General features: G+C 41.9%; 2 protein-coding genes across 4 annotated transcripts; one reads left to right on the plus strand and one right to left on the minus strand.

Moving 5' to 3' along the window:
- Window positions 1-1,164: 1,164 nt before the first annotated feature.
- LOC109871715 (transmembrane protein 68-like) lies at window positions 1,165-10,167 on the minus strand. 3 transcript variants are annotated; one of them, XR_004205881.1, is made up of 8 exons: window positions 10,063-10,167; window positions 5,908-5,967; window positions 4,927-5,321; window positions 3,848-4,015; window positions 3,350-3,543; window positions 3,078-3,133; window positions 2,840-2,979; window positions 1,165-2,700 (listed from the first exon to the last, which is right to left on the minus strand). XR_004205881.1 is itself a non-coding variant. In XM_020462679.2 (8 exons), the coding sequence occupies exons 3-8, from the start codon at window positions 5,249-5,251 to the stop codon at window positions 2,596-2,598; spliced, it is 993 nt and encodes a 330-aa protein (XP_020318268.1). In that variant the 5' UTR covers window positions 5,252-5,321; window positions 5,908-5,967; window positions 10,063-10,167; the 3' UTR covers window positions 1,165-2,595. The 3 variants fall into 3 exon arrangements, 2 of the variants coding, with proteins under 2 accessions (XP_020318268.1, XP_031663236.1); XM_020462679.2 differs by having other exon boundaries at window positions 3,073-3,133; XM_031807376.1 differs by lacking the exon at window positions 10,063-10,167 and adding an exon at window positions 8,151-8,744 and having other exon boundaries at window positions 3,073-3,133.
- On the plus strand, window positions 10,145-26,515 carry tgs1 (trimethylguanosine synthase 1). The gene is made up of 13 exons (XM_020462676.2): window positions 10,145-10,382; window positions 10,490-10,554; window positions 10,994-11,136; window positions 12,412-13,117; window positions 14,026-14,140; window positions 18,771-18,857; window positions 19,060-19,231; window positions 20,208-20,559; window positions 20,711-20,875; window positions 23,173-23,316; window positions 23,722-23,938; window positions 24,241-24,319; window positions 26,227-26,515. The coding sequence occupies exons 1-13, from the start codon at window positions 10,270-10,272 to the stop codon at window positions 26,338-26,340; spliced, it is 2,472 nt and encodes an 823-aa protein (XP_020318265.1). The 5' UTR covers window positions 10,145-10,269; the 3' UTR covers window positions 26,341-26,515.
- Window positions 26,516-26,603: the final 88 nt, after the last annotated feature.

The following is a 26,603-nucleotide window of genomic DNA, read 5'->3' on the forward strand; positions in this document are numbered from 1 at the left end:
TCAACAAGCATCCTGACAGTGCTTGAAGAATGTTATGTGCAAATATTGTACAATCCAGGTGTGCCAAGCTCTTAGAGACTTATCCAGAAAGACTCACAGCTGTAATCGCTGCCAAAGGTGATTCTAACATGTATTGACTCAGGGGTGTGAATATTTATGTAAATGGTTATTTCTGTTTTTGATTTTCAATAAATTTGCTAAAATGACATAAAACATGTTTTCACGTTGTCATTATGAGGTATTGTGTGTAGATAGCTGAGACAAAAATTCTGACTGAATTCAGGCTGTAACACAACAAAATGTGGAACAAGTCAAGGGGTAGGAATACTTTCTGAAGGCACCGTATGTATTTGTGTACAGATTTAAGCAAGATTTGAAATGATTATGTTTTGACAAATATATGTTTGGGCTTCTTGTGGCCCCTTGACCATCCACCCAAGAAAAGAAATCTGCCTGCGGCTGAATCTAGTTGATGATCCCTGGTATAGGACATAAATATCAAACAGCAAGTCTTCTTCAGTGCCTGATTAAGGGGCTCAGTAGGCTACAACATGGCATACAGTACGATACCTAGATAATACAATTACAGAAACTAAACAATAGCTAATAGTCCCCACCATTCCAGAGGATGACTGAAGCACTCCAAGCCTCCACAGACAATGTGTGCAACCCAAATGGCACCCGAAAGGACTCCAGTCAAATGTAGTGCATTATAGGGAAGAGGGAGCTATTTAGGACACAGACAATGGCTACATCAGCCAACCAGAGGCTAATAAGTTGAACAGGACATCGCACAGGACAGGCAGTGAGAGCTGTACAGGGGGCAAAGCCTAGACAGTACTGGACTGAGATAAGCTGTACAGTACTGTATGTGCTGTAGTGTGGATGCCAAGAATGTTCCAGATCTCAGATCTCTTCAGGTTTGAGTTTTAAGTTCCAAGCATCTCTTAGACAAACAAAAGAAGTTTCGCTCTGGTAACAATGTAGTATAACATTATTTAAGCTTGTGTTGTGTGTGATGAAGTTTGTCTGTGCTGAGAAATAACCCCAAAAAAGCCATTGGAGAAATCCAATCATTCTTTATCAAAAATATTATTTAATTCTCACTATTGGATTGCCTTCATTGGGTAGCAGTTTAAGTCAAGACAAGTTAGGTAAAAAAAGAAATATTGATCTGATTTATTTAAGTGTCATACACTGACCGGTTCCCAGCACACATGGCCTTACAATACGCTACTAAACACAGTATAATTTTCCTTGTACTGAAAACCAAAATAACATTTAACAAAGTATACACAATAATCATGGAAAGTACAGCTACCATCTAGCCACACTACAAAGTACATTTCCCCATCTCCTCCAGGAATTGTGAACAAACTGAGCAATCTCAAACAACATTCAAAACTCTGCTCATCCTGCAAGCAGAATACTTCAGAGTTAGCACAAAAACATTTTAGTACAGAGAAATACACTAAACGTGTTTTAGAATAGGCTACACATTAGTCAACTTTTGCACATTAGTTCAATTTGATTCACAGGCCATAAAATTACTTGATTAAAGTCGTATCGAAACATTAAAACACTGAAAAACACTAGTGCAGAAAATGGACCGATGTTTATGGAAGAAAAACTAATATTTTATCAAATTTTCAAAACCACTTCAAATATCTTGGAGTAGCTATATGTTGCTCAATGTTTTTATACAAAGTATTTGTAATAACAGAAATGACTTGTAAACACACAAAACTCATAATAAAATATATTTATTTTAACATTACAAATAATTTCTGTCCTGTTTCATAATGGACCTCAATAGATTTTTAAAAGGTGCATAGGCTACAACTACAGTACATACTTACATAATTCCACAATACATTTTTTGGGGGGAAATGACAAAATTATTTAAATAAAATTTCAAACATTTTTACCCAGGTGAAAGGAAATAAAGCTGCCCGGTCTTCATACCTATATTGCTTCTTATATAGCAATTGCTATATCGTTTCAATATTTGCAGTTAATAATCCAAATAAAGGCCTCTTAAATAGAAATTGTTGGCAGTGGTGGAACTTAGAACAATGTGTGCAAATCAATTGTGGAATCAAAGTATCTACATACTTGCACAAAAAACACTATACAATTTCAATATGCACATTTGACATTAACCAATTACGGTGTATTATACCATAACAATTTACCTTCGGTACATATTGTTTTGTGACAGAATCTGAGTGCAAAAAGCTCCTGAAGGTACACCTACAATAATAATGTATAGGTGCAGGACCTTAATTTGATCAGCCTATTGTAGGAGAAGTTTGTAGTGTATTTGAGGTTAAAAAGGCTTCTGAAGTTTGTAATTTCCACTTTGAAATATCAAACTTGATTTTCCTTATGAAAAATGTATCAACCGCTACAAAAATGTCCATTAATTATAATCTACAGGATTATTTTCCTGCTATAGGAGACTGGCTCAAATTAAGATCCAAATCTGTAGTTAACCATTCAACTGATCACATGATAATACTTTCAATATGTAACAGTGTCTTAAAAAATATGTAACTGCTTCATATAACAACAAAAAAATGATATTCCTTATGGCTATTTTTCTTTATGCCTGCTGTGGAATCGCTCTAGTAGTGCTCGAAGGACATTCCCAGGAATAATTTGGTGTCTGTCAATGAGTGCTTGAACTGCTTGATTGGTCTGAAAATCAGAAAGAAAGATTAGGAAAATTCACTCTGACCCCATCTTTCCCAATCATTTGACTTTTGTGTACGCTACATTTCAGACAGTAAATAGCCATTGAATTACAGAAATGTGCCACAGTTGCATAATGTCTTACCTTTTCAGCTAACTCTGCTGCACTAATGTTAGGGTCATATGGGATGGGGTCACCTAAGTATGTACGAAACTTCACAGGAAAACCCCCATAGACGGGGGCCATCGGCACACGGAATTTTTCATACGACCATCTGAAAAAGCCTGAGAAATAACATTTTCAAGTTAATTTATGCTCTTCTGTGAAGTAAAAAAATGTTTTGTCACACTGCAATTAAAATGAATAGTTAAGCATACTTAACCCGCCGAGAGATCGGAATCCTTCCCTGACGTTTTGAGTAAACATGGGAATTATTGGCTAAAAAAATGTAAAGACCAACATGTAAGAGGACTTCAGATAAAATGATGCTTCTGTGTAAGAGGAAAGTGACATGCACTGTCTGTCTCCAAATGATACCCTATTACCTATAGGGCACCAGACAGCCATAGAGCTCTGGTTAAAAGTAGTCCACTGCATAGGGAATAGGGTGCCATTTGAGAAAAAAGACAGAAGGAGACAAAAAACAACATGTACCACTTTGGAATCGATAGCCACTTGTGCAAAGCCCTTTCTCTTCCCCCAGAGCAGTTGATAGGTCTCGTCACTGAGGAGCGCCTCCCTCACGCCTCCAGGTGAGATGCCCAGGAGGTGGCCACTTTTCAGTGCCTTCACACACTCTTGCTGGGGCCCATGGATCACACTAAACACCTCCAACAGCAGCTTGAACCCTACAGAGAAGAATACCAGGTCAGCTTTTAGTGCCCAATTCTGCTCTTTTTTCCCACTATTCAGATATGTCCCATCAGATCTCTGATTGGTCAAAAGACCAATTACTGGGGAAAAAAAGAGGAGAATTGGGCTGCCTGCGTAGACGCAGCCTTAGTAGCTCATGTTGTAAGAATGGACTAAGGCAGCTGTAGGCTATATACTGTACACTTAACTGTCCATCTACATACAGAGGGCACATACACTGAATAAAACATCTCCACCTTTATAATTAGATACTGGGAAATGGATCTGTGAAGATTTTACCTGGAACTTTGAACAGAAAGTGATCAGCGACTGAGTGAACAATCCGTCCCTTCTGAATGATGACATTTGCCAGAAAGTAATAATAGTCGATGGGAATAGCCCCATGATAATAGACTATAAGAGCTGCTCCTTCATCTGGAATCTTCTCCATACCATGGATTTCATATCCTGTCAAGAAAGGGAATATGGTAGCATCCACATTCATGTAGAAGGGTTTAGAAACATATTATATTCTTATTTACAATAGAAGTGACTCCAAAATGGCACAGTACATTATTTACCATTCATTTCCATTTGGCACAAAATAATCTGAAACCCAACCAAAACAAAACAAATGCATCCAACAATTTTGTGGAGTCACAAGCTTGATGTAATCATTGCAAGTTAGGAATATGGGACCAAATGCTAAACTGTTGACTATTTCAATAGACAAGTGAATTTGTCACAATATTTTTGCCCCCCCTATAACAGGGGGACTGCGTACAAAAAAAGTGTTGTAATTTCTAAACATTTCACCCAATATGGATAAAAATACCCTCAAATTAAAGCTGACAGTCTGCACTTTACCCTCATAGTCATTGTATAATTTCCAATACAAAGTGCCGGAGTACAGAGCTAAAACAACACAGGTGACTGTCCCAATACTTTGGGAGCTCACTTTAAATATGGACCCATGACTGATTGAGAGGCAGGTGAGGCTACAGAGGTGTGAGAATACAGAGATGAGGAAAAAGAGGACAACTCTATACTTCTCTATTCCTAAACACTAACACACTCATTGTGGCTTACATTGTGGCACTGCGGCACCTAGAGGCCCCGCCTGACAACCTTAGCCTCCCTCCCGGGCAGATCTGCGACTCATGTTAAAGCTTCAAAGATGACGACATCTGTCATCATTAGCGGTGCAGGGGATGGAAATACCTTACACTCAAATTAAAGCTGACAGTCTGGACTTTAACCTCAGTCATTGTATCATTTCAAATCCAAAGTGCTGGAGTACAGAGCTAAAACAACAACAAAATTGTCACTGTCCCAACACTTTTGGAGCTCACTGCATATATATATATATATATAAATACCGTGCCATATGAACCCGTGGCCATCCCACAACGTTGCCAGAGTTTTCCTAGCACCATCCCACAGGTTGTTGGAGTAGGCCTCCCTGAGCTGGTTCTTGTGTTTGTACACATGGAGGAAGAGTATGGAGAGGTAGAGGAGGATCACAATGAGGAAGGGCAGGATGAAAACAACGACCAGAGGGGTGAAAACCCAGGCCAGGTACTCCAGATAGCTCAGATAGTCTTCCAGGGGTCCTAGTCCTGACCATTCCTCGAATGTGTGAAAGATGCAGGCCACAAACTCGGCTCCATCTCTGAACATGCAGGACTCGTTCCCATCTGACATACTGCCACACAGTTAGCCTCTCCCAAAGGAAGCCAAGTCGAATAAGGATACCATCTGCCAATGGGCAGGCCTGGAGTACAGAATAGAGAGAAGAGGGCTAACAAGGTGATATTTCAGTACAGTCTAATAAATTCATATTCATATTTGTTCTGCGAAGACAGAAAGCAAACATTGTTTAAGTGGGAATCGGATAGAAAAACAACTTTGCCATACAGTATCTATGAAAACTCAAGAATTAAATGTTTTACACACCATGCTGATTCTCAAATAAACAAATCAGCATGCATTTATAAACTGAGCAATCAAGTTAGCTAGATGAAGTGCAGCTACTTTAGAAGCAACACAAATTGCAAGTAATCAAATGGTTGCATTTGTATCATCCCTGAATGAATGAAAATGTATATTTTTAGGCGGTAGGTAGCCTAGCAGTTAGAGATTTGGGACAGTAACTGAAAGGTTGCTGAAGGTGAAAAATCTTTCGATGTGCTCTTGAGCAAGGCACTTAACCCTCATTTGCTCCAGGGGCGCCTTAATACTATGGCTGACCATTTAACATAACACATTTCACTGCAACTATTTTTTTTAAACATTTTAGTGATTTAGCACTTATCCAGGATGACTTACAGTTACAACATTTTGGTAGATGTTTCACAAACCTTTTTTCTTCCAGTGTAAATAGTACTGAGGACAGATCATACCAGGCTCACATGAAACACCTGAAAGACAAAAGTAAAAGGGCAAGCCATTGACACAATCAGAGACAGAAGAGAAAGCAAGACATCCAACGCCCACATTTTTTCTATCTAGACCAAAGGCCAGCAGATGGCGATATTGAGACGTTTCATCTTACCGTCCAAGGGGAATCCATGCAGCCGGCTATACGTGGACTGGTTCATACATAAAACATTCTCCATTAGGGCTGCAAAAGCGTACATTTCCTCCTTAACTGAAACACCTTTTTCAACACCATGCGGAGGTGGCTAATGCTACTTCCTGACATTAGGCACAGCATTCAGACCAGGGGAGAACAACTTCCCCCCTCTCATTAAGCAACAGAGGTTCATGGCTGACCGCGCAACTGCACGTATTGTTAGCAGAAAACAGTATAGTGAATTGAAAAACTGCGATCTTCGTGGTCAATCTTCACGTAAATAAGAAAATGTTTTGAACCAATCATGGTACCAATAATTGCTTCTAATACAGCAGATGTACTTCCTGGAACTGATTATTTAAACATCAAAAACAGAACACAGAATAAGATAAGGATATTTGAGTTGCTAATGGCAGCCTGCAGTACCCAGGTGGCCTTCAACTTGAGTTACTCGATGGGAGGGGGGTACTGAGCTAGCCTGCAATGTCACTTCCCGGAGTAGCTCAAACTGCGTATGTTGTCTACATGAGATGCCATCTTAAAAAGGTAGACTCAATGGTTGTCACGAGCAGCACCGCAGATGAGAGAGATGCAAGACTTCGCTCTCACACAGTATCTGCGCATGTGCACGGATTCGCTTCACGCTGTTCACAGCATGGTAGCCAAAGCACCAAAACAGTGGAGAAATTGAGCCCCGAGCGCCAACGTAGAGCACAGCAAAGGCATGAATTTTAAGCCCTACCCATGCACGCAATGTTCAGACCCTACCCAGGTATGATTGCTTCTGCCCAAATGTAAGGCCAGGCCTTGACCGAAACCCCAAATCAGAAATAACTTACTCTGTTAGTAAACCCATTAGCTGCTCCTCTCTGTTTATCACTCGCTCCCTGCGCACAGCTCGCTCTGCATGCGCTCCGCTGGCGGCTCTGAGTCTGTGTGTATCCATAGCAACGGCTCCACTTGGGCTGCTCTGCTCAATGAAGAGACATGAGAGCACTTAGCTGTTAGCTACTTTGTCACTAAAATCTGACAAAACTTTTTTTTTTTCATAATCTCACCTGTTTTATATTTGATGAGGTTGAGGCACCATGTTATGATCTTAGTCAGATATGACTGTAGTGCACAGTAGAGAACAAGCAAATGGCTCAGCTTCAAAATGTTAGTGATCAATTCGGTGTTACCCGAGCCCGCCCGTACCCTAGTTATTGATGAAAAAAAACAGGCCCTACCCAGCCCTAACCCGATGTGTAATGTCAGGGCCCGTTGGGCTCGGGTTGGGTAGCATAGCTCTATTTCAACATGCTTAATTGTTGCGGAAACTGACCCACTATAATGTTTACTTTCTGCATCATATCGCTGAGTCTACCTTTTAACCAACTTAATTTGGTTTCAAAGTCTTCACAGAGGAATTAATGGTGTCACGTGATCATATAGTCATTTGTTCAGAGCAAGCGTAAAAAAAACAAGATTGCTGCAATCTAATCCGCTGAACGCCACTCCGGGACTAGCATTTAGCCACTCTAGCATAGTGGTGGAAAATGGTGTTTCATAAAGAAAGTATGCATATACTCCCCGTTTGTTTTCTGCCTTCTCGCTATTTAATGAAGTTGAGGAAGAACTCAACACCTTTGCAGACTGAATGGTGAATGTTTTATGTACGGACTGGTCCACAGGGTATATGAGTATATAACCGGTTGCATGGATTCCCTTTGGACTGTAATAATAACGCACGGCTTCTGCGGGCAGATCATTTTCCTAACGTTGTCAGCCAACCCTTTTATGAACTCATGCTGCCCCAGCTAGCAAAGAGGAATCGACCCAGAAGCGGCCCTCTTCCAGGAGGCCGGGATCAAAATGAATGAGAATATGCCCAGAATATGCTGAATATGAAGACATTTAATGATATTCAATTGACATTGTAACGTGGTGATGTGTTATAATGTTCCTTAGCTGGTTATGTGTTCACTTTGCAAGTACTACGGGCCGTTTCTGTCTACAGGAATTCAGCCAACATTGCCAGCATCTTACCAGAACCCTCCCCTAACTCGGACGACACTGGGCTAATTGTGCGTCGCCTTATGAGTCTCCTGGTCGCAGCCGGCACGGGTCCCGAACCAGCATCTGTAGCAAGCAGTTTGCACTGCGATGCAGTGTCTTAGACCGCTGCGCCACTCGGGAGGCTCCATCCACACTTTTTGCCTTGCAAAGTATCCAAATATTACACAGGACTCTTAAAGAATTTCATTTAAATGTTAATTGTATTTTTTTCACAGAAACAATTATACAATATGGAAAAATAAAGGAAATGTTAATTATATAAAGCAGCCCGTGTAATCATCTACCAGAGAATAGCCCCAATCGGTCCGAGTCCCAAGTAATATACATTTGAGCCAGATAACCCCGCATCCTTTCCATAAGTAATACTGCCAAAGGCGGCCCAGACTCGGGCCATATGACGTCAGCCGAGTCTGACTCTCAGCCAGAATCGGCCCAGATCCACTGTGCTAGCTGGGGCGTCCAAAACAACTGCCCAGACGATTTGCATTGCCCCCCTCCTCTTTTTACGCCGCTGCTACTCTGTTATTATCTATGCATAGTCAGTTTAATAACTCTACCTACATGTACATATTACCTCGACTAACCAGTGCCCCCGCACATTGACTCATTACCGGTACCCCCCTGTATATAGCCTCGCTATTGTTATTTTACTGCTGCTCTATAACTACTTGTTACTTTTATTTCTTATTTGTATTTTTAAACTGCATTGTTGGTTAGGGGCTTGTAAGTAAGCATTTCACTGTAAGGTCTACTACACCTGTTGTATTCAGCGCATGTGACGAAAACGTTTGATTTGAATATGAAACGTCTCAATATCGCCATCTGCTGGCCTTTGGGCTAGCAAAAGAAAACGACCCCTGCACAACCATGAAGCAAAAAAGACGGGGTTGGCTGAGATTTTTGACATTTAGTCTCCAAATGTTTATTGAAAACAAAACACATTTGCACAATGAGCACTTTTTGTATCTCAAATACATCGTTGGAGTTGCTGTTAGCTAGCTAGTGAATATTATGCCATATTAGCATTGACATGAAAATCAGTCAAAACACCTAAAAACAAGACATGGTATCAACAACAAGTTAACGCTTGCTGAAACGAGCCACTTACGATTCCCCACATGCCAGCTTCATTTCATTGTTACTAGCTATCTGACCACTCAGAATCATAACGCACGGTGGATGCAGGTGAATCATTTTCGTAAAGTTGTCAGCCAACCCTTCTATGAGCTCATCAGGGGGGGTTGAGCTCCGGAAAAGAGTTTGGATACCGAGTTAGATGACCGTTCCAACTCGGAAACTCGGGCCTCTTTCTAGAGCTCCGACTTTCCGACCTGAAGATCACTGATGTCAGGATTTGACCTCGTATTTTTCCGAGTTCCCATTTGTCTTGAAAGCACCATCAGCAGACCACCAGACCCAGCTGCTATACATCAGAGAGCCACCCGGCTGGTTAAGCAGACCGAAACTGACACTTGTTCGCAATTGTAAATGGAATGAGTGAACTATTTTAATGTATCCTCCATATTTAACACAATGTGACAGTTGACTGAGCTAGTTACAGCCTAACTGCTGTCTGACACCTGAGTGCTAGATATCTAAGTAGCTCCAACTTTAAATTAACTTTATACATAGACAGCCTAATAATAAAAAATATATATATGTTGATTATATCGGATCAGAATTTCCCTAGATTAGCTAGCTGATTTGCTAATTTACACAGTTAAAATATTAGCAAGCTAGCTAGCTACTTCCTGAGACTACCTATAATAAATTACCACAACTAGCCTTGAAACGAGCAAAAGCTAAGAACATCCACAGCATAGACACCAATACTAGCATTGCATAAATAACAATACAATATTGTTATGAAATCATTACATACATTTTGATCCCTTTGGTAGGTCGAGGAGAGGAAGATTCCTGATATTTTTTGTCCTGGTTTACCCGGTTCCTTATTCATGTGACACAACCAGGAAAGGATGTCATTGTAGCCAACACGTGTGTGTATCCGGATGAACTTCGATCACAGTGAAAGAGCCTTTCTCTATTTACATTTCCCGCTAACGTTATCTAGCTAATAAGTGTGAACATGATGATTGATCATGGAAAATGGAATGTGGTTGCCGACATTATTTTCAGCCAAAGGAGCTTGGCTGGAGATGATGGGACTATACACTGCTTGTGTTCGAGAGCTTTTGTACAGTAAGTGAGCTAGCTACCTATATAGTTACTATACAAGTACAACACACAATGTAAACTGTGTTTCATTGTTTTCACTTTGACTGTGTCCTCTTTTTCTCCCGGTGTAGGGATCGTGAGTTGTACAGATCTGACCGTAAAGACATCACTAACTTGGCCGAAGGTGGGCTGCAAGGTAGGACATAACCAATGTAGTATACGTCATTGCACATACCTAACCCTAGTCAAGTAAAGCTCAACGACACGATGTACTTCACATCAACGGCGTTGATCAGACTAGTGTGACCGACTCGAGCTCAGACATCTCATACAAGTTTTGATCATAAGTACGGATTTCGTCATCCAGTGAGTAGCCCGCAATTACACAGGTTATTGTCCCATGTAATTGCAGGCTATGGTTACTGAAATCCATAGTTTGACACAATCAATCATTTTGTGTGACGTGGAGCTCCAGTTTGCCACACTAGTTGCAGGTTAACTCCATTGTTCTGTAGTATGTCTTGGAGTTGAGTTGCACTTGGCAAACCTAACCACTCCCAATAATTGACATGCATGTTGCCAACCTTTTCTGAAACATGAAAGTTGTCTGTAACTCAGCCTATTGTTGCACTCAGAGGCAGAGGATGAGCATGGAGAGGACCAGGCAGAAGATGAAGAGACTGAGGAGGAGGATGAACCAATCGATGAAGAAGCCCAGCTTATGGCCAGAATGGGACTGCCTGTGGAGTTCATAAGCTCCTCTGCACAGAGGAAATCTGTAAGTAGTAGCAAGTAAACATTGCCTGTTTATCCTTCACCAGAGAGTCCACCTAAAAGAAAGAAGAGGTCATGTTGCTCCGATTACTGATGTGCGGGTTGACTCATAACCCGCAGTCCCTACGGTTATATCCGAATAAAGAGGGAACAATACCTCAAGTGGCGCAGTAGTCTAAGGTTATTTTCCCAGAGTTCCCAGTTGTCTTGAACTCACTAAAGTCAGATTTCCCAGTACTAAGTTAACAGTTGTTTTGAGCACGGCAGAAGTCGTGCTGGATTGACAGCATGCCCAATGTTGAATGTCTATCCTTTTAAGCTTGGAAAGAGACCCTTAAACCCAGACTTGGAACCACCCACCCACTCACTCCAATGAATAGCAAGTTAGTGATTGCTCAGCAATCCTTGCAGTGAGCCTCTGTCACTGATTCCTTCCAAACCACTCATTTTTGAATTTGCAATTTCCAACTTGTATATTGTTTATGGCTGATGAGTACCGATACGTTTGATCTATTATTTATCTTCATATGACAAGGATTAAAAAGAATTTGCCAGTAGATCGTAGACTTCATGATGATGTCTGCTAGCTAAGATTTTGAAAGTAAGATGTTGACATGATCAGTCCAATTAAAGCTACGGTAGATAACGTGATTTGACATTTTATCTGTGGCCAATGACCTTGATCCTTCTTGGATGGGCACTTCTAATGTAACTCTTTGGCATCACCCAAGGGGCTTGAATTTTCTAGCTCTACACTTAGATTTGGCGGTGATGTGGTGTCCCCATGAATGGCAGAACACTGAGCCAATCACGGCGTAACTAGAGAACATTACCAACCCCTACACACATAATCCACTGAGCTAGGCTGAAACACCTGCATTGTGGAGCTACCTTACCCAAGAAAACAAAAAGAGACCAAGTTTGTATGCGGCTTTATTAACTCCATTTTATTTTTTACATTGTTTGCAAACTGATTTATTCTGGTGAGGAAGTTTTTTTTTTTAAGTCTTCTAAGGCAACATATAGTGACGAAGAGAAGCAGCATGTATCTAATTATAGACAAGTTGACTAACACAGTTTACCAAAATGTCAGATATTCTAAGCAGAAGCATATCTAAATCAGGCAACAACAAAAAGAATCCTGCACACACTGTCAAAAAAATCATTCTACCATTTCTGACTGTAGCCTATAGTGTATGTTCTATATTTGTGGGTTAGGGTCACTATCACATGTAGTCCTATGCTCTCTCACCTAGTGTCTTTGTGTCTCTCCTAAAAGGCGAGAAAGTTAAGGAGGAAGAATGCCAACCACTGGGAAGCAGCCCCTGAGAATCTGGATGAAGATGATCCACTCCAGTCACAGAAGGATGATCCCAGTGTTGAAAGCACCAAGCCAGCGTTTGATTGGTTTGATCTCAGTGAGAGGCCCGAAGGAGAGACGGAGGCAGAACCTCAACCCTCACAGGCCCAGGAGGGTTGGGAAGACTACTGGAGCCAGCAGGGAGAGGGGTTGTTGTGGCAGGGCTGGTTGGAGAAGCACCCAGAGACTTCCAGCTGTCCAGCCACAGCAGAGCCCCCCTGGGACTGCCCAGGCACTAAGGAGGCATGGGATAATCACGCCAGCCACACCTTTCTCTACTACTGGGAGCAGTTCAACTACTGGGCAGCCCAGGGATGGACCATAGACTACTCAAGCAGTACACCCATTGAAACAAAGCAGCCTGGACATGAGGGTGAAGCCGAAGGAGAGCCGACTCATTGTTGTGACCCAGGGGATTTAGAGTTTGAAGGAAGGCTGGAGCGGAGTGAGGCGGGCACTAGTGAAGTGGTCGATCTGATTGGGCAGATGAGCCTTCTGTCAGAGGGAGTTGGTCAGTGTGATTTGAGCAGACAACAAGTGGACCATGTCTGTGGAAATGATGAACCTTGTGATGGTGGTAATCGTAAAAGAACTGCCTCATCAACTAAGTCCACTGAATTAAGAGGTGCGACCTTTCACCCGCCTACAAACATGATATTTCTGTCTCTCAGTTCAGGAAACTATGCTATATCGTTGAGGAGACGGACACTGTTGATCTAGCAGTGATTCCCACAGTTCTTGCACTCAAATCTATTAAAACCTAAATACCAGTATCGTTTTGTTTTTTTTCATGCAAAATGAAAACACTAGGCAGACCTCACTCTTTGGTCCTTTAGAAAACGTTTAAAATATTGTGTGCTTTAGCTTGGAAAGTAAATATACGTTACTCTGGATGACAACATAATGATGTTTGTTTCCAACATCAGGGCTGTTTTCCTAAGTCATTTAAATCTGCTTCATGTTTTGTTTCCTTGACACAATACTAACGAGTATCGCGATACTGGTATCGTCCCGACCCTACTAAAGATGTCATTAAAGTAGCCTATTGCACTCAGAATGGGTAGGCGATAGCAATGTCCTACACACATCCCTTTTAAAACATATATATTTTAGTCCTTGTAATTTGGGCCTTTTTCCAAACTGTAGGTGACTGTCTGAATATTTTATGCATTGTACTATCAAAAGATGTGTTCCTTTGAATTAAAGGACCATGTGACACAGGTCCATGCATTTTTAATGGTTCCTCTAGTCAGAGCGAGCAAAGAACCACTGCCTGAATCAACGGCAGTCTCCTCTCTGACTTTGTAGACCGTGATGGATGCTCTGTAAAAATGGAACTTTCCATCTTGTCTGTGACTGATCCCACACAACACTGCTGTCATTTCTGTTTCATCGTTTTTATCTGGCTTTGTAGCATTGTTTTACACCACATGCTGACTTCTCGTTCCCCGTTTTATCCTCTTGCAAGGAAAACATGCATGTAGAATGCAATGTTGTAGGGACAAATGATGTACACTTTTTTCCCCCCTTCAGATTCCAAACAGGGCAGGTGCCACCAGGAAAACAACGGATCAGGTGAGAGAAGAGCGTCTAATAGTGATGAAGATGATGAACCACCAGATAGAAGAGTCCCAAAACTTAAGCGAAGGTAAGCTACATGGCAATTTATCTAAATGTTCATGTCTTGCAGTATTTTACAGTATTGTCCTCTTCCTAATGTTGGCATAGCAATATAGTACCAAGAATAGTATAACTGGAAATCACTGTTTCAAGTGGCAAGAAAAAGTATGTGAACCCTTTGGAATTACCTGGATTTATGCATAAATTGGTCATCAAATTTGATCTGAGCTTCATCTAAGTCACAACAATAGACAAACATAGTGTGCTTAAAATAACACAAATTGTATTTCTCTTGTCTATATTAAATAAATAATTTAAACTGTGTAGGTTGGAAAAAGTATGAACCCAAAGGCTAATGACTTCTCCAAAAGCTCATTGGAGTCATGAGTCAGCTAACCTGGAGTCCAATGAATGAGACGAGATTGGAGATGTTGGTTAGGGCTGCCTTGCCCTATAAAAAACACTTACAAAATTTGAGTTTCCTATTCACAAGAAGCATTGCTTGATGTAAACCATGCCTCGAACAAAAGATCTCAGAAGACCTAAGATGAAGAATTGTTGACTTGCATAAAGCTTGAAAGGCTTACAGAAGTATCTCTAAAATCCTTGATGTTCATCAGTCCATGGTAAGACCAATTGTCTATAAATGGAGAAAGTTCAGCACTGTTGCTACTCTCCCTAGGGGTGGCCGTCCTGCATTGATGACTGCAAGAGCACAGTGCAGAATGCTCAATGAGGTTAAGAACAATCCTAGTGTCAGCTAAAGACTTACAGAAATCGCTGGAACATGCTAACATCTCTGTTGACGAGCCTACGATACGTAAAATAAGAATGGTGTTCATGGGAGGACACCACGGGAAGAAGCCACTGCTGTCCAAAACAAACATTGCAGCACGTCTGAAGTTTTCAAACGTGCACCTGGATGTTCCACAGTGCTACTGGCAAAATATTGTGTGGACAGATGAAGCTACAGATGAGTTGTTTGGAAGGAAAACACAACACTATGTGTGGAGAGAAAAAAAGGCACAGCACACCAACATCAAAACCTCATCCCAACTGTGAAGTATGGTGGAGGGAGCATCATGATTTGGGGCTGCCTCAGGGCCTGGGCAGCTTGCTATCAGATGGAAAAATTAATTCAAGTTTATCAAGACATTTTGCAGGAGAATGTTAGGCTATATGTCTGCCAATTGAAGCGCAACAGAAGTTGGGTGATGCAACAGGACAACAACCCAAAAGACAGAAGTAAATCAACAACAGAATGACTTCAACAGAAGAAAATACACCTTCTGGGGTGGCCCAGTCAGAGTCCTGACCTCAACCTGATTGAGATGCTGTGGCATGACCGAGAGCTGTTCACACCAGACATCCCAAGAATATTGCTGAACTGAAACAGTTTTGTAAAGAGGAATGGTCCAAAATTCCTCCTGACGGTTGTGCAGGTCTGATCCGCAACTACAGAAAATATTTGGTTGAGGTTATTGCTGCCAAAGGAGGGTCAACCAGTTATTAAATCCAAGGGTTCACATACTTTTTCTACCCTGGAAGGTGAATGTTTACACTGTGTTCAATAAAGACATGAAAACGTATACATTGTTTGGGTGTTATTAGTAAAGCAAACTGTGTTTGTCTATTGTTGTGACCTAGATGAAGATCAGATCAAAATGCATGACCAATTTATGCAGAAATCCAGGTATTTCCAAAGGGGTCCCATGCTGTTTCTTGCCACTGTATATGCTGACGTGACTGAAATATTTTTCATAGGGGATTGAATTGAACTACGATTCACCTTGTAAAGGCTTCCATTATTGGCTACGATTCACCTTGTAAAGGCTTCCATTATTGGCTACGATTCACCTTGTAAAGGCTTCCATTATTGGCTACGATTCACCTTGTAAAGGCTTCCATTATTGGCTACGATTCACCTTGTAAAGGCTTCCATTATTGGCTACGATTCACCTTGTAAAGGCTTCCATTATTGGCTACGATTCACCTTGTAAAGGCTTCCATTATTGGCTACGATTCACCTTGTAAAGGCTTCCATTATTGGCTACGATTCACCTTGTAAAGGCTTCCATTATTGGCTACGATTCACCTTGTAAAGGCTTCCATTATTGGCTACGATTCACCTTGTAAAGGCTTCCATTATTGGCTACGATTCACCTTGTAAAGGCTTCCATTATTGGCTACGATTCACCTTGTAAAGGCTTCCATTATTGGCTACGATTCACCTTGTAAAGGCTTCCATCGGCTACGATTCACCTTGTAAAGGCTTCCATCGGCTACGATTCACCTTGTAAAGGCTTCCATCGGCTACGATTCACCTTGTAAAGGCTTCCATCGTCTACGATTCACCTTGTAAAGGCTTCCATCGTCTACGATTCACCTTGTAAAGGCTTCCATCGTCTACGATTCACCTTGTAAAGGCTTCCATCGTCTACGATTCACCTTGTAAAGGCTTCCATCGTCTACGATTCACCTTGTAAAGGCTTCCATCGTCTACGATTCACCTTGTAAAGGCTTCCATCGTCTACGATTCACCTTGTAAAGGCTTCCATCGTCTACGATTCACCTTGTAAAGGCTTCCATCGTCTACGATTCACCTTGTAAAGGCTTCCATCGTCTACGATTCACCTTGTAAAGGCTTCCATTATTGGTTACGATTCACCCTGTAAAGGCTTCCGTCGTCTACGATTCACCTTGTAAAGGCTTCCATTATTGGTTACGATTCACCCTGTAAAGGCTTCCATCGTCTACGATTCACCTTGTAAAGGCTTCCATCGTCTACGATTCACCTTGTAAAGGCTTCCATTATTGGTTACGATTCACCCTGTAAAGGCTTCCATCGTCTACGATTCACCTTGTAAAGGCTTCCATCGTCTACGATTCACCTTGTAAAGGCTTCCATCGTCTACGATTCACCTTGTAAAGGCTTCCATCGTCTACGATTCACCTTGTAAAGGCTTCCATCGTCTACGATTCACCTTGTAAAGGCTTCCATCGTCTACGATTCACCTTGTAAAGGCTTCCATCGTCTACGATTCACCTTGTAAAGGCTTCCATCGTCTACGATTCACCTTGTAAAGGCTTCCGTCGTCTACGATTCACCTTGTAAAGGCTTCCATTATTGGTTACGATTCACCCTGTAAAGGCTTCCATCGTCTACGATTCACCTTGTAAAGGCTTCCATCGTCTACGATTCACCTTGTAAAGGCTTCCATCGTCTACGATTCACCTTGTAAAGGCTTCCATTATTGGTTACGATTCACCCTGTAAAGGCTTCCATCGTCTACGATTCACCTTGTAAAGGCTTCCATCGTCTACGATTCACCTTGTAAAGGCTTCCATCGTCTACGATTCACCTTGTAAAGGCTTCCATCGTCTACGATTCACCTTGTAAAGGCTTCCATCGTCTACGATTCACCTTGTAAAGGCTTCCATCGTCTACGATTCACCTTGTAAAGGCTTCCATCGTCTACGATTCACCTTGTAAAGGCTTCCATCGTCTACGATTCACCTTGTAAAGGCTTCCATCGTCTACGATTCACCTTGTAAAGGCTTCCATCGTCTACGATTCACCTTGTAAAGGCTTCCATCGTCTACGATTCACCTTGTAAAGGCTTCCATCGTCTACGATTCACCTTGTAAAGGCTTCCATCGTCTACGATTCACCTTGTAAAGGCTTCCATTATTGGTTACGATTCACCCTGTAAAGGCTTCCGTCGTCTACGATTCACCTTGTAAAGGCTTCCATTATTGGTTACGATTCACCCTGTAAAGGCTTCCATCGTCTACGATTCACCTTGTAAAGGCTTCCATCGTCTACGATTCACCTTGTAAAGGCTTCCATCGTCTACGATTCACCTTGTAAAGGCTTCCATCGTCTACGATTCACCTTGTAAAGGCTTCCATTATTGGTTACGATTCACCCTGTAAAGGCTTCCATTATTGGTTACGATTCACCCTGTAAAGGCTTCCATTATTGGTTACGATTCACCCTGTAAAGGCTTCCATTATTGGTTACGATTCACCCTGTAAAGGCTTCCATTATTGGTTACGATTCACCCTGTAAAGGCTTCCATTATTGGTTACGATTCACCCTGTAAAGGCTTCCATTATTGGCTACGATTCACCCTGTAAAGGCTTCCATTATTGGTTATGATGCAGTGCATGTAAAAGTGTCAGCCAGGGGAATGAATGGAAGTGCTTATCATCCGTCTTTTCAATTTCACTTTGATCGAAGGAGATGTTCATGTCCAAGACACAGATTTCGATGCTTCTCCATGTTTCAATAACCAAGGATTCTGTAAATGGAATCTGTATGCATAAATCAGTAAACATCACGTGATGGCCCATTCCAACCCAAAGGCTGGTACTGGGGACTGATATGTGATTTAGCCTACACAATGCTTTGTGAGACTATAACAATATTTTTCTACATTTTCCTATTTTCTTGTTTATTGCATCTCATAAACATTCTACTGTTGGCTACACATTCCCTGTATAGTGTACTACTTTTGACCAGGGCCCTCCAGTCAAAAGTGTACACTATATAGGGAATATGGTTCCAATTGGAATGCAGTCTTGTTCGATCATTGTGATAGTGTGTAAGGCTAATGCTGTGTATCGATCTGTCATCTACTGATCTGTTGACCCAGCCATGAACTGGATGTGGAGGAGAACCCTCAGATGTCTGTGGATGAAGCCTGGGATAAACTGGGGTTAAAGCGCAGCCACGACCCCATGTAAGTCAGCATTACTCCCTCGTCCCAAATGGGAGCCTATTCCCTATAAAGTGCACTACTTTTGACCCAGCCTGGTCAAAAAGTAGTGCACTATACAGTATGTAGGCAATAGGGTGACATTTTGAAAATAATCCAGGTATATGTACAAATGGTTGATTGTCCTCTTAGAATATCAGTCTCTTTATGTTGTGTTTTTTTTTAGGATTGAGAGCGTGCTGAAGTTTAAGCCCAGCCCCAGTCACCACCATGGAAGTAGGGCTGGGAGGAATAGGAAGCAACATGGAGGGAGGAAAGCAGCCTGCCACAACACACACACCTTCTTTACTGAAGAGGGAGATAACACAGAGCCCAAGTTGACTAAGACCTTTCAAAAAGTACAATTTACTCATTATTTACAAACAGTACGATTTACTATTGATTGCGATACTAATAGAATCACTCTCGTTTTAGTACTGCACACCCACATTTCATAGCAGCTCCTGACTGGATTAGCAGGTGGGTGAAATGCCCTGTAGTTGACACTGGGGAGCATTTTCAGAGAGGTCTACCTCATTTCTTACTCTGCCTCAGTCTCCACTGGCAGAGAGAGGAGAGAATGGGAGCACAGCCAATACTCCAGTCCTCCCTCCCCTCCTGTCAGTGCTGGCCTCCTCTGACACACCACATCTCTCTTATGCATGCAGCTGCTGTTTCAACCAACTGAATCTATTTACAATGAGCCGCCACGCTGCACTGGTCCGAGGGTAGCCGCACTGTTTAAAGTTCACGGATCATCATTATTTGAGTCAGTCATATTTCATTGATAAGACTGACCTTGAGGAGTAAAGGAAGAGTGTGTTCAGCTGGTCGCTATGAACTCTAACATGCTTATTCAAACCATGGTAGAGAGGCTAGGAAAGGCTACTGTTCTGTTTGCTGACTGTGCGGGATTGTATTATCCCAGAGCAATTGAAACTTGTCAAGGTACTGCACTTCAGAAAGGTAATGACTTAGTGTGGCCTACGGGTATAGTGCCTACAGGTATAGTGGACATCGGTGTGTTTCTACGGTGTTGAGACATTAAGTCATGTGTCGCACTGTGAGAGAACTTAAACCAGTTAAATGCTGTGCTTTTCCATTGATCTTTGTTTTGAGCTCACTGGATTGATCTTCTGGGCAAGACTTACAGTATTTACTGTCTGCAGCAAATGGCACCATCATCCAGCAGGCACAGTAGAAATGACTTGAGCCCTGTTGAGGCCTACTTTAAAGTATGGTTTCGTTGTGATGCTTCTCTGTTCCTCCAGCGTTCATTGGTCAGGAGTGTTTGTTGTATTCACGCACTCACTCACGTGCTGCTCTTGTTTTCAGGTTCAGAGTTTCCTCCAGAGGGTTCAGAAAGACAACGGCACACACATAGCCGTCCCGGACATGTCAAAAGGCCAGTCGCATGAGCACGGGGAGCATGCCGACAAGGAGAGGCCTGCTTGTCCACAGTCAGAGGGAGAAGAAGGGAAACTGGAGGAAGAGATGAAGGAAGATAGTCCTCAACTCTGTTTGGAGTTGGACTGTACTGAGCAGCTCCCTCAACCCTCCCAGCAGAACATCTTTACCAGAGTAGAGGAAGAAGAAGAGGATGAAGAGATTCAATTCAGAAGAGAGGTGTACTCACTGGACATACCAGACTACCTAGTTCCCAATGCACTTGAACATAATAACACAGGTTGGTTTGCCTCAGCCAGTTTAGACCTTTTTCTAACCCAGGGCTTTTTCATAAAGCGTTCATGTCAGATCTATACTTGTTGGGGTGTATTTCTTGGTTTGATTGTTGAAGTCTTGTACAATTTACTACTTTTGCACGGCCTATTTCCCAGAGTCTACTGGGAAGACTGGTAAGAAGAAGAAAAAGAAGACAAAGAAAAGAGGAAAATGTGGAGTGATGCCAGCTGAGATTGCAGCGGAGCCCGAGCTGGCTAAGTACTGGGCCCAGCGCTACCGTCTCTTCTCCAGGTTCGATGAGGGCATCAAGCTGGACCACGGTGAGTCACGGAGCAAACAGAACACACACACTTTAAATTTGTTCATACAGGCTCCAGCAGAAAGAGTTAATCATATGGAGGAACTACCTGACCTCCATATTGTTGTTAATATTCCTCTAGTTTGAGAAGAACTATTCTCCTATTGTAGTCTCCCAACCACGTCTATTAATGCAGCCCAAACGGAGGGTCAAATGTGATTCAGGAATGCACTTTATTCTGAAAAGGAAAGGATTTTCTCAAGGTGACTGAATGTTAAGTATTTTTCTCTGGTTGAGAAACGAATGGCTGTATGTCCGAGGTATAAGATACAGTTTTGCTGCTCCTGAAGTCTAACATGTTGTCAAGAGGGGAAGAGAGTCAGGGATGTAGAGGGCACATGGATGAGCTGGCAGGCAGGGCCCACCTCTGTCTGTCTTTAGGGAGAAGTGCTGATGCTAGTGAAGCATACCTCACATTTCTCCCTCCTGCATCACATGACACCAGCAGGCTTCCTCCCTGTCTCCCAGCAGAGCAACTCTACTCTCTCTCGCCTCCTCCCTCCCGCCCGCTTCTTCGTTCCCTGCTCGTGCACATGTCCTCTCATTTAAGTGCACCAGACTATGACTCCGTTTTTAAACACGGATGCACTGATAAGAGACTAATGATTGGCACTCTGTATGCAGATTAGGTTCATTTAAGTAGAAGGACTAGTTTTCCATTTCCAACACAAAGTGTAGATCCTGTAGCAGAAACAGAAGCAACCTTGTACTCTAGAAGGACAAATATTCATACTGTTAGTGATCAGGTATAAAAGCTATTTTTTCACCTCCACTGAAATCCTCCAAATGCATCCTTTTTGATTTATCATTTTAAACATTGATTTTAACATTGGTTCAAAACATCAAGTGGTTCTCCAACCTTTTTCTGGCAAAGAGCTTATCTGTTATCAGAGGGCCAATCTCGTCCTGCCGAATCTCTCCCTATTCTCCAAAGTAGTATGACTAATATGTTCCCCTCGCTCCAATCAGAGATCTTTCACAGTGCATTCCGAATTCTGTTTGAAAACGAGATCAGAGCCTTCGTAACCTCTCACTTATTCATGTCAACAGAGGAGAGCCAGGATACATACCACATCATGGCTGAAACTCAGTCCAAATGATTTACACCTAGTCCTATCAGATTCATATGGTGGCTATTGCTCAATTAGGTACAGGAGGAAAGTCTCTATACAGCCTCATGTAGCAGTGCCTGGCTGATGATGGAGAGCAGAGTGTGAGGAGGGGTAATCTAGTATTTTGGGACTGAAGTCATATAGGTAATAAAAACTCTAACATGGTGTTAGAGGTTTCCTTCAGGAACAGCAATCGGTTTTGAGAATCCACTACAAACTGAAAGGAATATCTCCCATCTCAGTGAACATTTAGGAAAACAAACCAAATGTATCTACGGATCCTCCCTTGAGCTCAATTGGAAAGTCCATCCATGTTTCTTTGTGAAACACCCTATCCTCGGCCACTTTTCTCAGAACAGAGGGAGGGATGAGGACTGTAATGAGAGTGAGGAACGTGAAGCATTACAAGAGAAGAGTGCACTCCCAGCATTGTTTGCCTTAGCAGGTGTTTATACTCTGAGGAGGCTGTGAAAACAAGCAACTGAAAAGGAAACCGGCAATGGCTGCTCGAGAATAAAGGCAGATTGTCTAGGTGAGGAGAGACCGGAGGACGTGGTTGGTCTATGAAGCATCCCAGCCTCGCCACATAGTCTATCAAATATACCTCAATAATAACAGCATACTTATTCAATCGTTTTTGGGTTGTCTTGTATGATATATTCAGGCTATTCTCAATATAATTGAAAATACACACACACCTACTTTATATTCCAGCAGGCCTAATATTTGCCTGCAGTAAAATGTTGTGAATGACAGCTGTTTTAAAATGTAATCGTCACTAATAGTGTTTTGGTTATATTGGGGAAGTTGCGAATGGAACTAGCATGACTTATGAGCCCACAAAAATCAATCAATTAGATATCATATTTCTGGACAATTTTGATAAATCAATAATGAACCAAAATATTTGGCATTGTTTGGACAAAACCATTTTACAGTTGACTGACCTCTGGTGGCTATGCTTTGCATTGGGGATCACCCCCCAATCCAATAAATTATGATTTAATAAAATATGAATCAATAAATTAAACAATTCTACACTGTGTATATATATATATAATTTTAAAATGGTAAAATGAGAGAATATTAATTGCATCTTTGTATTCAGTTTGTTAAAGCCTGTCTGTCCGTTTGTCTGTCTGTACAGAGGGCTGGTTCTCTGTTACCCCAGAGAAGATAGCAGAGCACATTGCCCTGAGGGTCCAGGAGAGTTTCCACTCTGAACTCATCATAGACGCCTTCTGTGGAGTGGGAGGCAATGCCATCCAGTTTGCCCTCACTGGGAAGAGGGGTATAGTAGCATCATATTTGAGCCAAGCTTCAGAGGCTCCTTTGCTTTAATATCTTATAAAATGTAGATATTTTTGGTTACTGTGTCTGCCTTTTATAAATAGGGCAAGAGTATTCCTGACCCTGTGACGTGACAAGGAAAACCCATATTATATCCTATAGGTTAACAGTTATGTGTCATATTGTCCTTAGTGGTTCTCCCTGTGTGTCTGACTCAAGTCTGCATGTCTTTCCATATGTAGTGCAGTTATGGGCCCTGGTCAAAAGTAGTGCACTACATAGGGAATACGGTGCCATTTGGGATGCCGTCCTTTCCCTTCCTCCAGACATTTAAACAGAGCACGTTGTCCTGCGTGGTACTCCCTGTGTGTCTGACTCTGTCCTCCATGTCCCTGCCCCCATGCAGTGCTAGCCATTGACATCGACCCAGTGCGTCTGGCCCTGGCACAGCACAACGCCCAGGTCTACAAGGTGGCCGAGCACATCGACTTTGTGCAGGGAGACTTCCTGCAGCTGGCACCTCGTCTGCGGGCGGACGTGGTGTTCCTCAGCCCCCCCTGGGGCGGCCCAGACTACCTCAGCGCAGACGTCTTCGATATCAAGACCATGATGGCGCCAAATGGATATCCTTTATTTCTCACAATGAAGCTGCTCTCAGGCTATTAGTCAGGCAACAGGCCAGACTCTGAGACGGACCCGGACCCAACTGTTACTATGCACCTGTAAAAAAGATAGCTCAGATGTGCGAGTGCCTTTTGAATTTTGAGGAACTTGGGATGTGCAGGTAGTTTTGTTTGTGGGTTGGTCTTTGCTTGCCAATCTGAGTTTGCCATCTTTTTATATTCCACTAGTATTTACATGCATTGTAGCGTTCTATTACGTTGTCGTAGAAGAATTGAACACTGTTTTCCTTAACTGTTAATACTTTTGACATTTTCAGGTTGTCCAAAATGATATCTGATAATATTGTGTACTTCCTCCCACGAAATGCAGACATGGATCAGGTAGGTTATATGGACAAGTGGAGGAGTATTGGTGGTTTGCAACTCATGTTTGGATGTTGAGTCGTTGTGCATGCTAGTCATGCTTGGCTACGATTGATTCAAGATACATTTCTATTTGTTGATATTTCAGTGTAAATTAGAGTACAGCAGTACAGTCTGAAGGCCTATAGAAGTGTGAAGTTTCTGCAGGGCTCCTTTTATGGAAGAGGATCAAAGCTGCATCCCAATTCACCACCTTTATCCCAAAGTGTGTACTTGCACATTCCTCATCATTGGATTGGTATAAGGATTGGCTAGAGGGAGTTGCCACCATTTGACAAATCCAGGAAAATGTGCAAGTGCACACTTCAGGAAAGGTTAGGACATAGCCGTAGTCAGCGCTGATGATGCCAGGCGCCTGCCTGCCCAGCTGAGCCTCTACTGAGCATGTTTTGGGGAATGCCCATACTTCTCCTTTATTTACTTGGTTGCCCATCTCTGCTATCCCGTGGCTGTAAGTGTTCTCACTGTCTGATCAAAGGCTCCCAGAGCTGGGAAAGGCTACATAGGCCTTATGCTGATTTCATTATGCCATCATGCATGTTATCAGCAGTCTAACAAAGCAGGCTGTCACCTATTTGGTAACCTATTGACCTACTTATTTAGCAGTGGCATATCTAACTATTTTGAGTGCAGGTTTACTACTACTTGCTACTATAAAGCTACGTCCATGGTGGCTGTTATCAGAAGATAAGTATAATGAGTATAGAAGAAGCACACTTTGGTCAAGGAGGCTAAAATATTTAAATTTGGCTATATTCCCCAGGGTTTGGGATTGTTTCATGTGAAGCGACAGTACGGAATGTCACCTTTTTTTATTTTAGGGTATTTTTAAATCATCTGTTTTACCTGTATCTAGTCCCCCCTTTTGAAGAAGTCATAAGTATTTGGCCAAATTCACTTAGTGTATTAAAGTAGTCAAACGTTTACTATTTGGTCCCATAGTCCTTGTACACAATGACAACATCACTTGCCACTCTACAAACTTGTTGGATCCATTCACAGCTTGTTTTGGTTGTGTTTCCAGTTATGTTTTGCCCAATAGGAACTGAATGGTGAATAATGCATTGTCACTTATTTTAAGCTAGAATAGAAGATGTTTCTGAACACTTCTACATTAATGTTGATGGTACCATGGTTATGCATAATTATGCATTAATTGTGAATGATGTGTGAGAAAGTTGAGGCAGAAAGACATAGAAGAAGAAAAAGTAGCGTCACTGTCCAAATAAATACAGAGGGGAGTGTATAGAACTATATTGACCCAAGCCACCCAGTTGATCAAAATACTATTTGCGAATTGGCTAATTGCACAAGGCCCCTATTTATTTTAGTCCGAGTTAGTGAGTATTGTTTTTTTTTTTTTTTCATTCTCTAGAGGGGTTTGATTGTGGTGGATCTGACTACGGTTAGTTAAATAAAAAATATGTATTTAGGTCTGAGTCTAGCTCTGTTTGGACTTTACTGTTATTGTCAGAACTGTTACTGTGGTTTAGCAAACAGGGCGGAGTTTATAGGCACCCCAATTCTGATCTTTTTTCCCACTAATTGGGCTTTTGACCAATCACATCAGGCCTTTCAGAGCTGATCTGATTGGTCAAAAAGGCCAATTAGTGAAAAGAAATCTGAATTGAGGCAGCCTCTGTAAATAACTTGCCAGCTTTGTGCACCAAACAACAGACAGGGATGTTGAACCATACAGTGTACTAGATTTACATACAAATCTATTACATTACTTTTCATTGAAAAACTTTCCATTATAAATCAAGGCGCTGATTTTTTTTCTCTATATAATAAATGTTCATGTCAATGACTCGGACTTGTAATTAGTATAGTAACAATGTTTTATTTTTATGGTTGGGTTCCAGATCGCCTCTCTTGCAGGGCCTGGTGGGAGAGTAGAGGTGGAACAGAACTTTCTCAACAACAAGTTAAAGACAATAACTGCATATTTTGGTAATTTGATTAAATCAGATTGCTAGTTTTATTTGACCGAATGCTAAACCTGATCTGTTTGAGGCCAGTTTTTGTTTAGTGCATGATGATGTGTAGACATCCCATCAGATGTTTTGTGTTAATATTCTGGCCATGTGGTTATACACGTTTTCCAGATTTTTTTTGTTTTTGTATTAAAGCCAACTATGCCGTTTTACATTGCCTGGTTCTCAACATTGTCTTTTTTCTTGTGGAAATACATTCAAATGTTGTTATCTACACACTAGATATGCATAGATAGATGGGCATC

This window comes from Oncorhynchus kisutch, linkage group LG27 (assembly GCF_002021735.2).
Source record: "Oncorhynchus kisutch isolate 150728-3 linkage group LG27, Okis_V2, whole genome shotgun sequence".
Taxonomy (NCBI): Eukaryota; Metazoa; Chordata; class Actinopteri; order Salmoniformes; family Salmonidae; genus Oncorhynchus; species Oncorhynchus kisutch.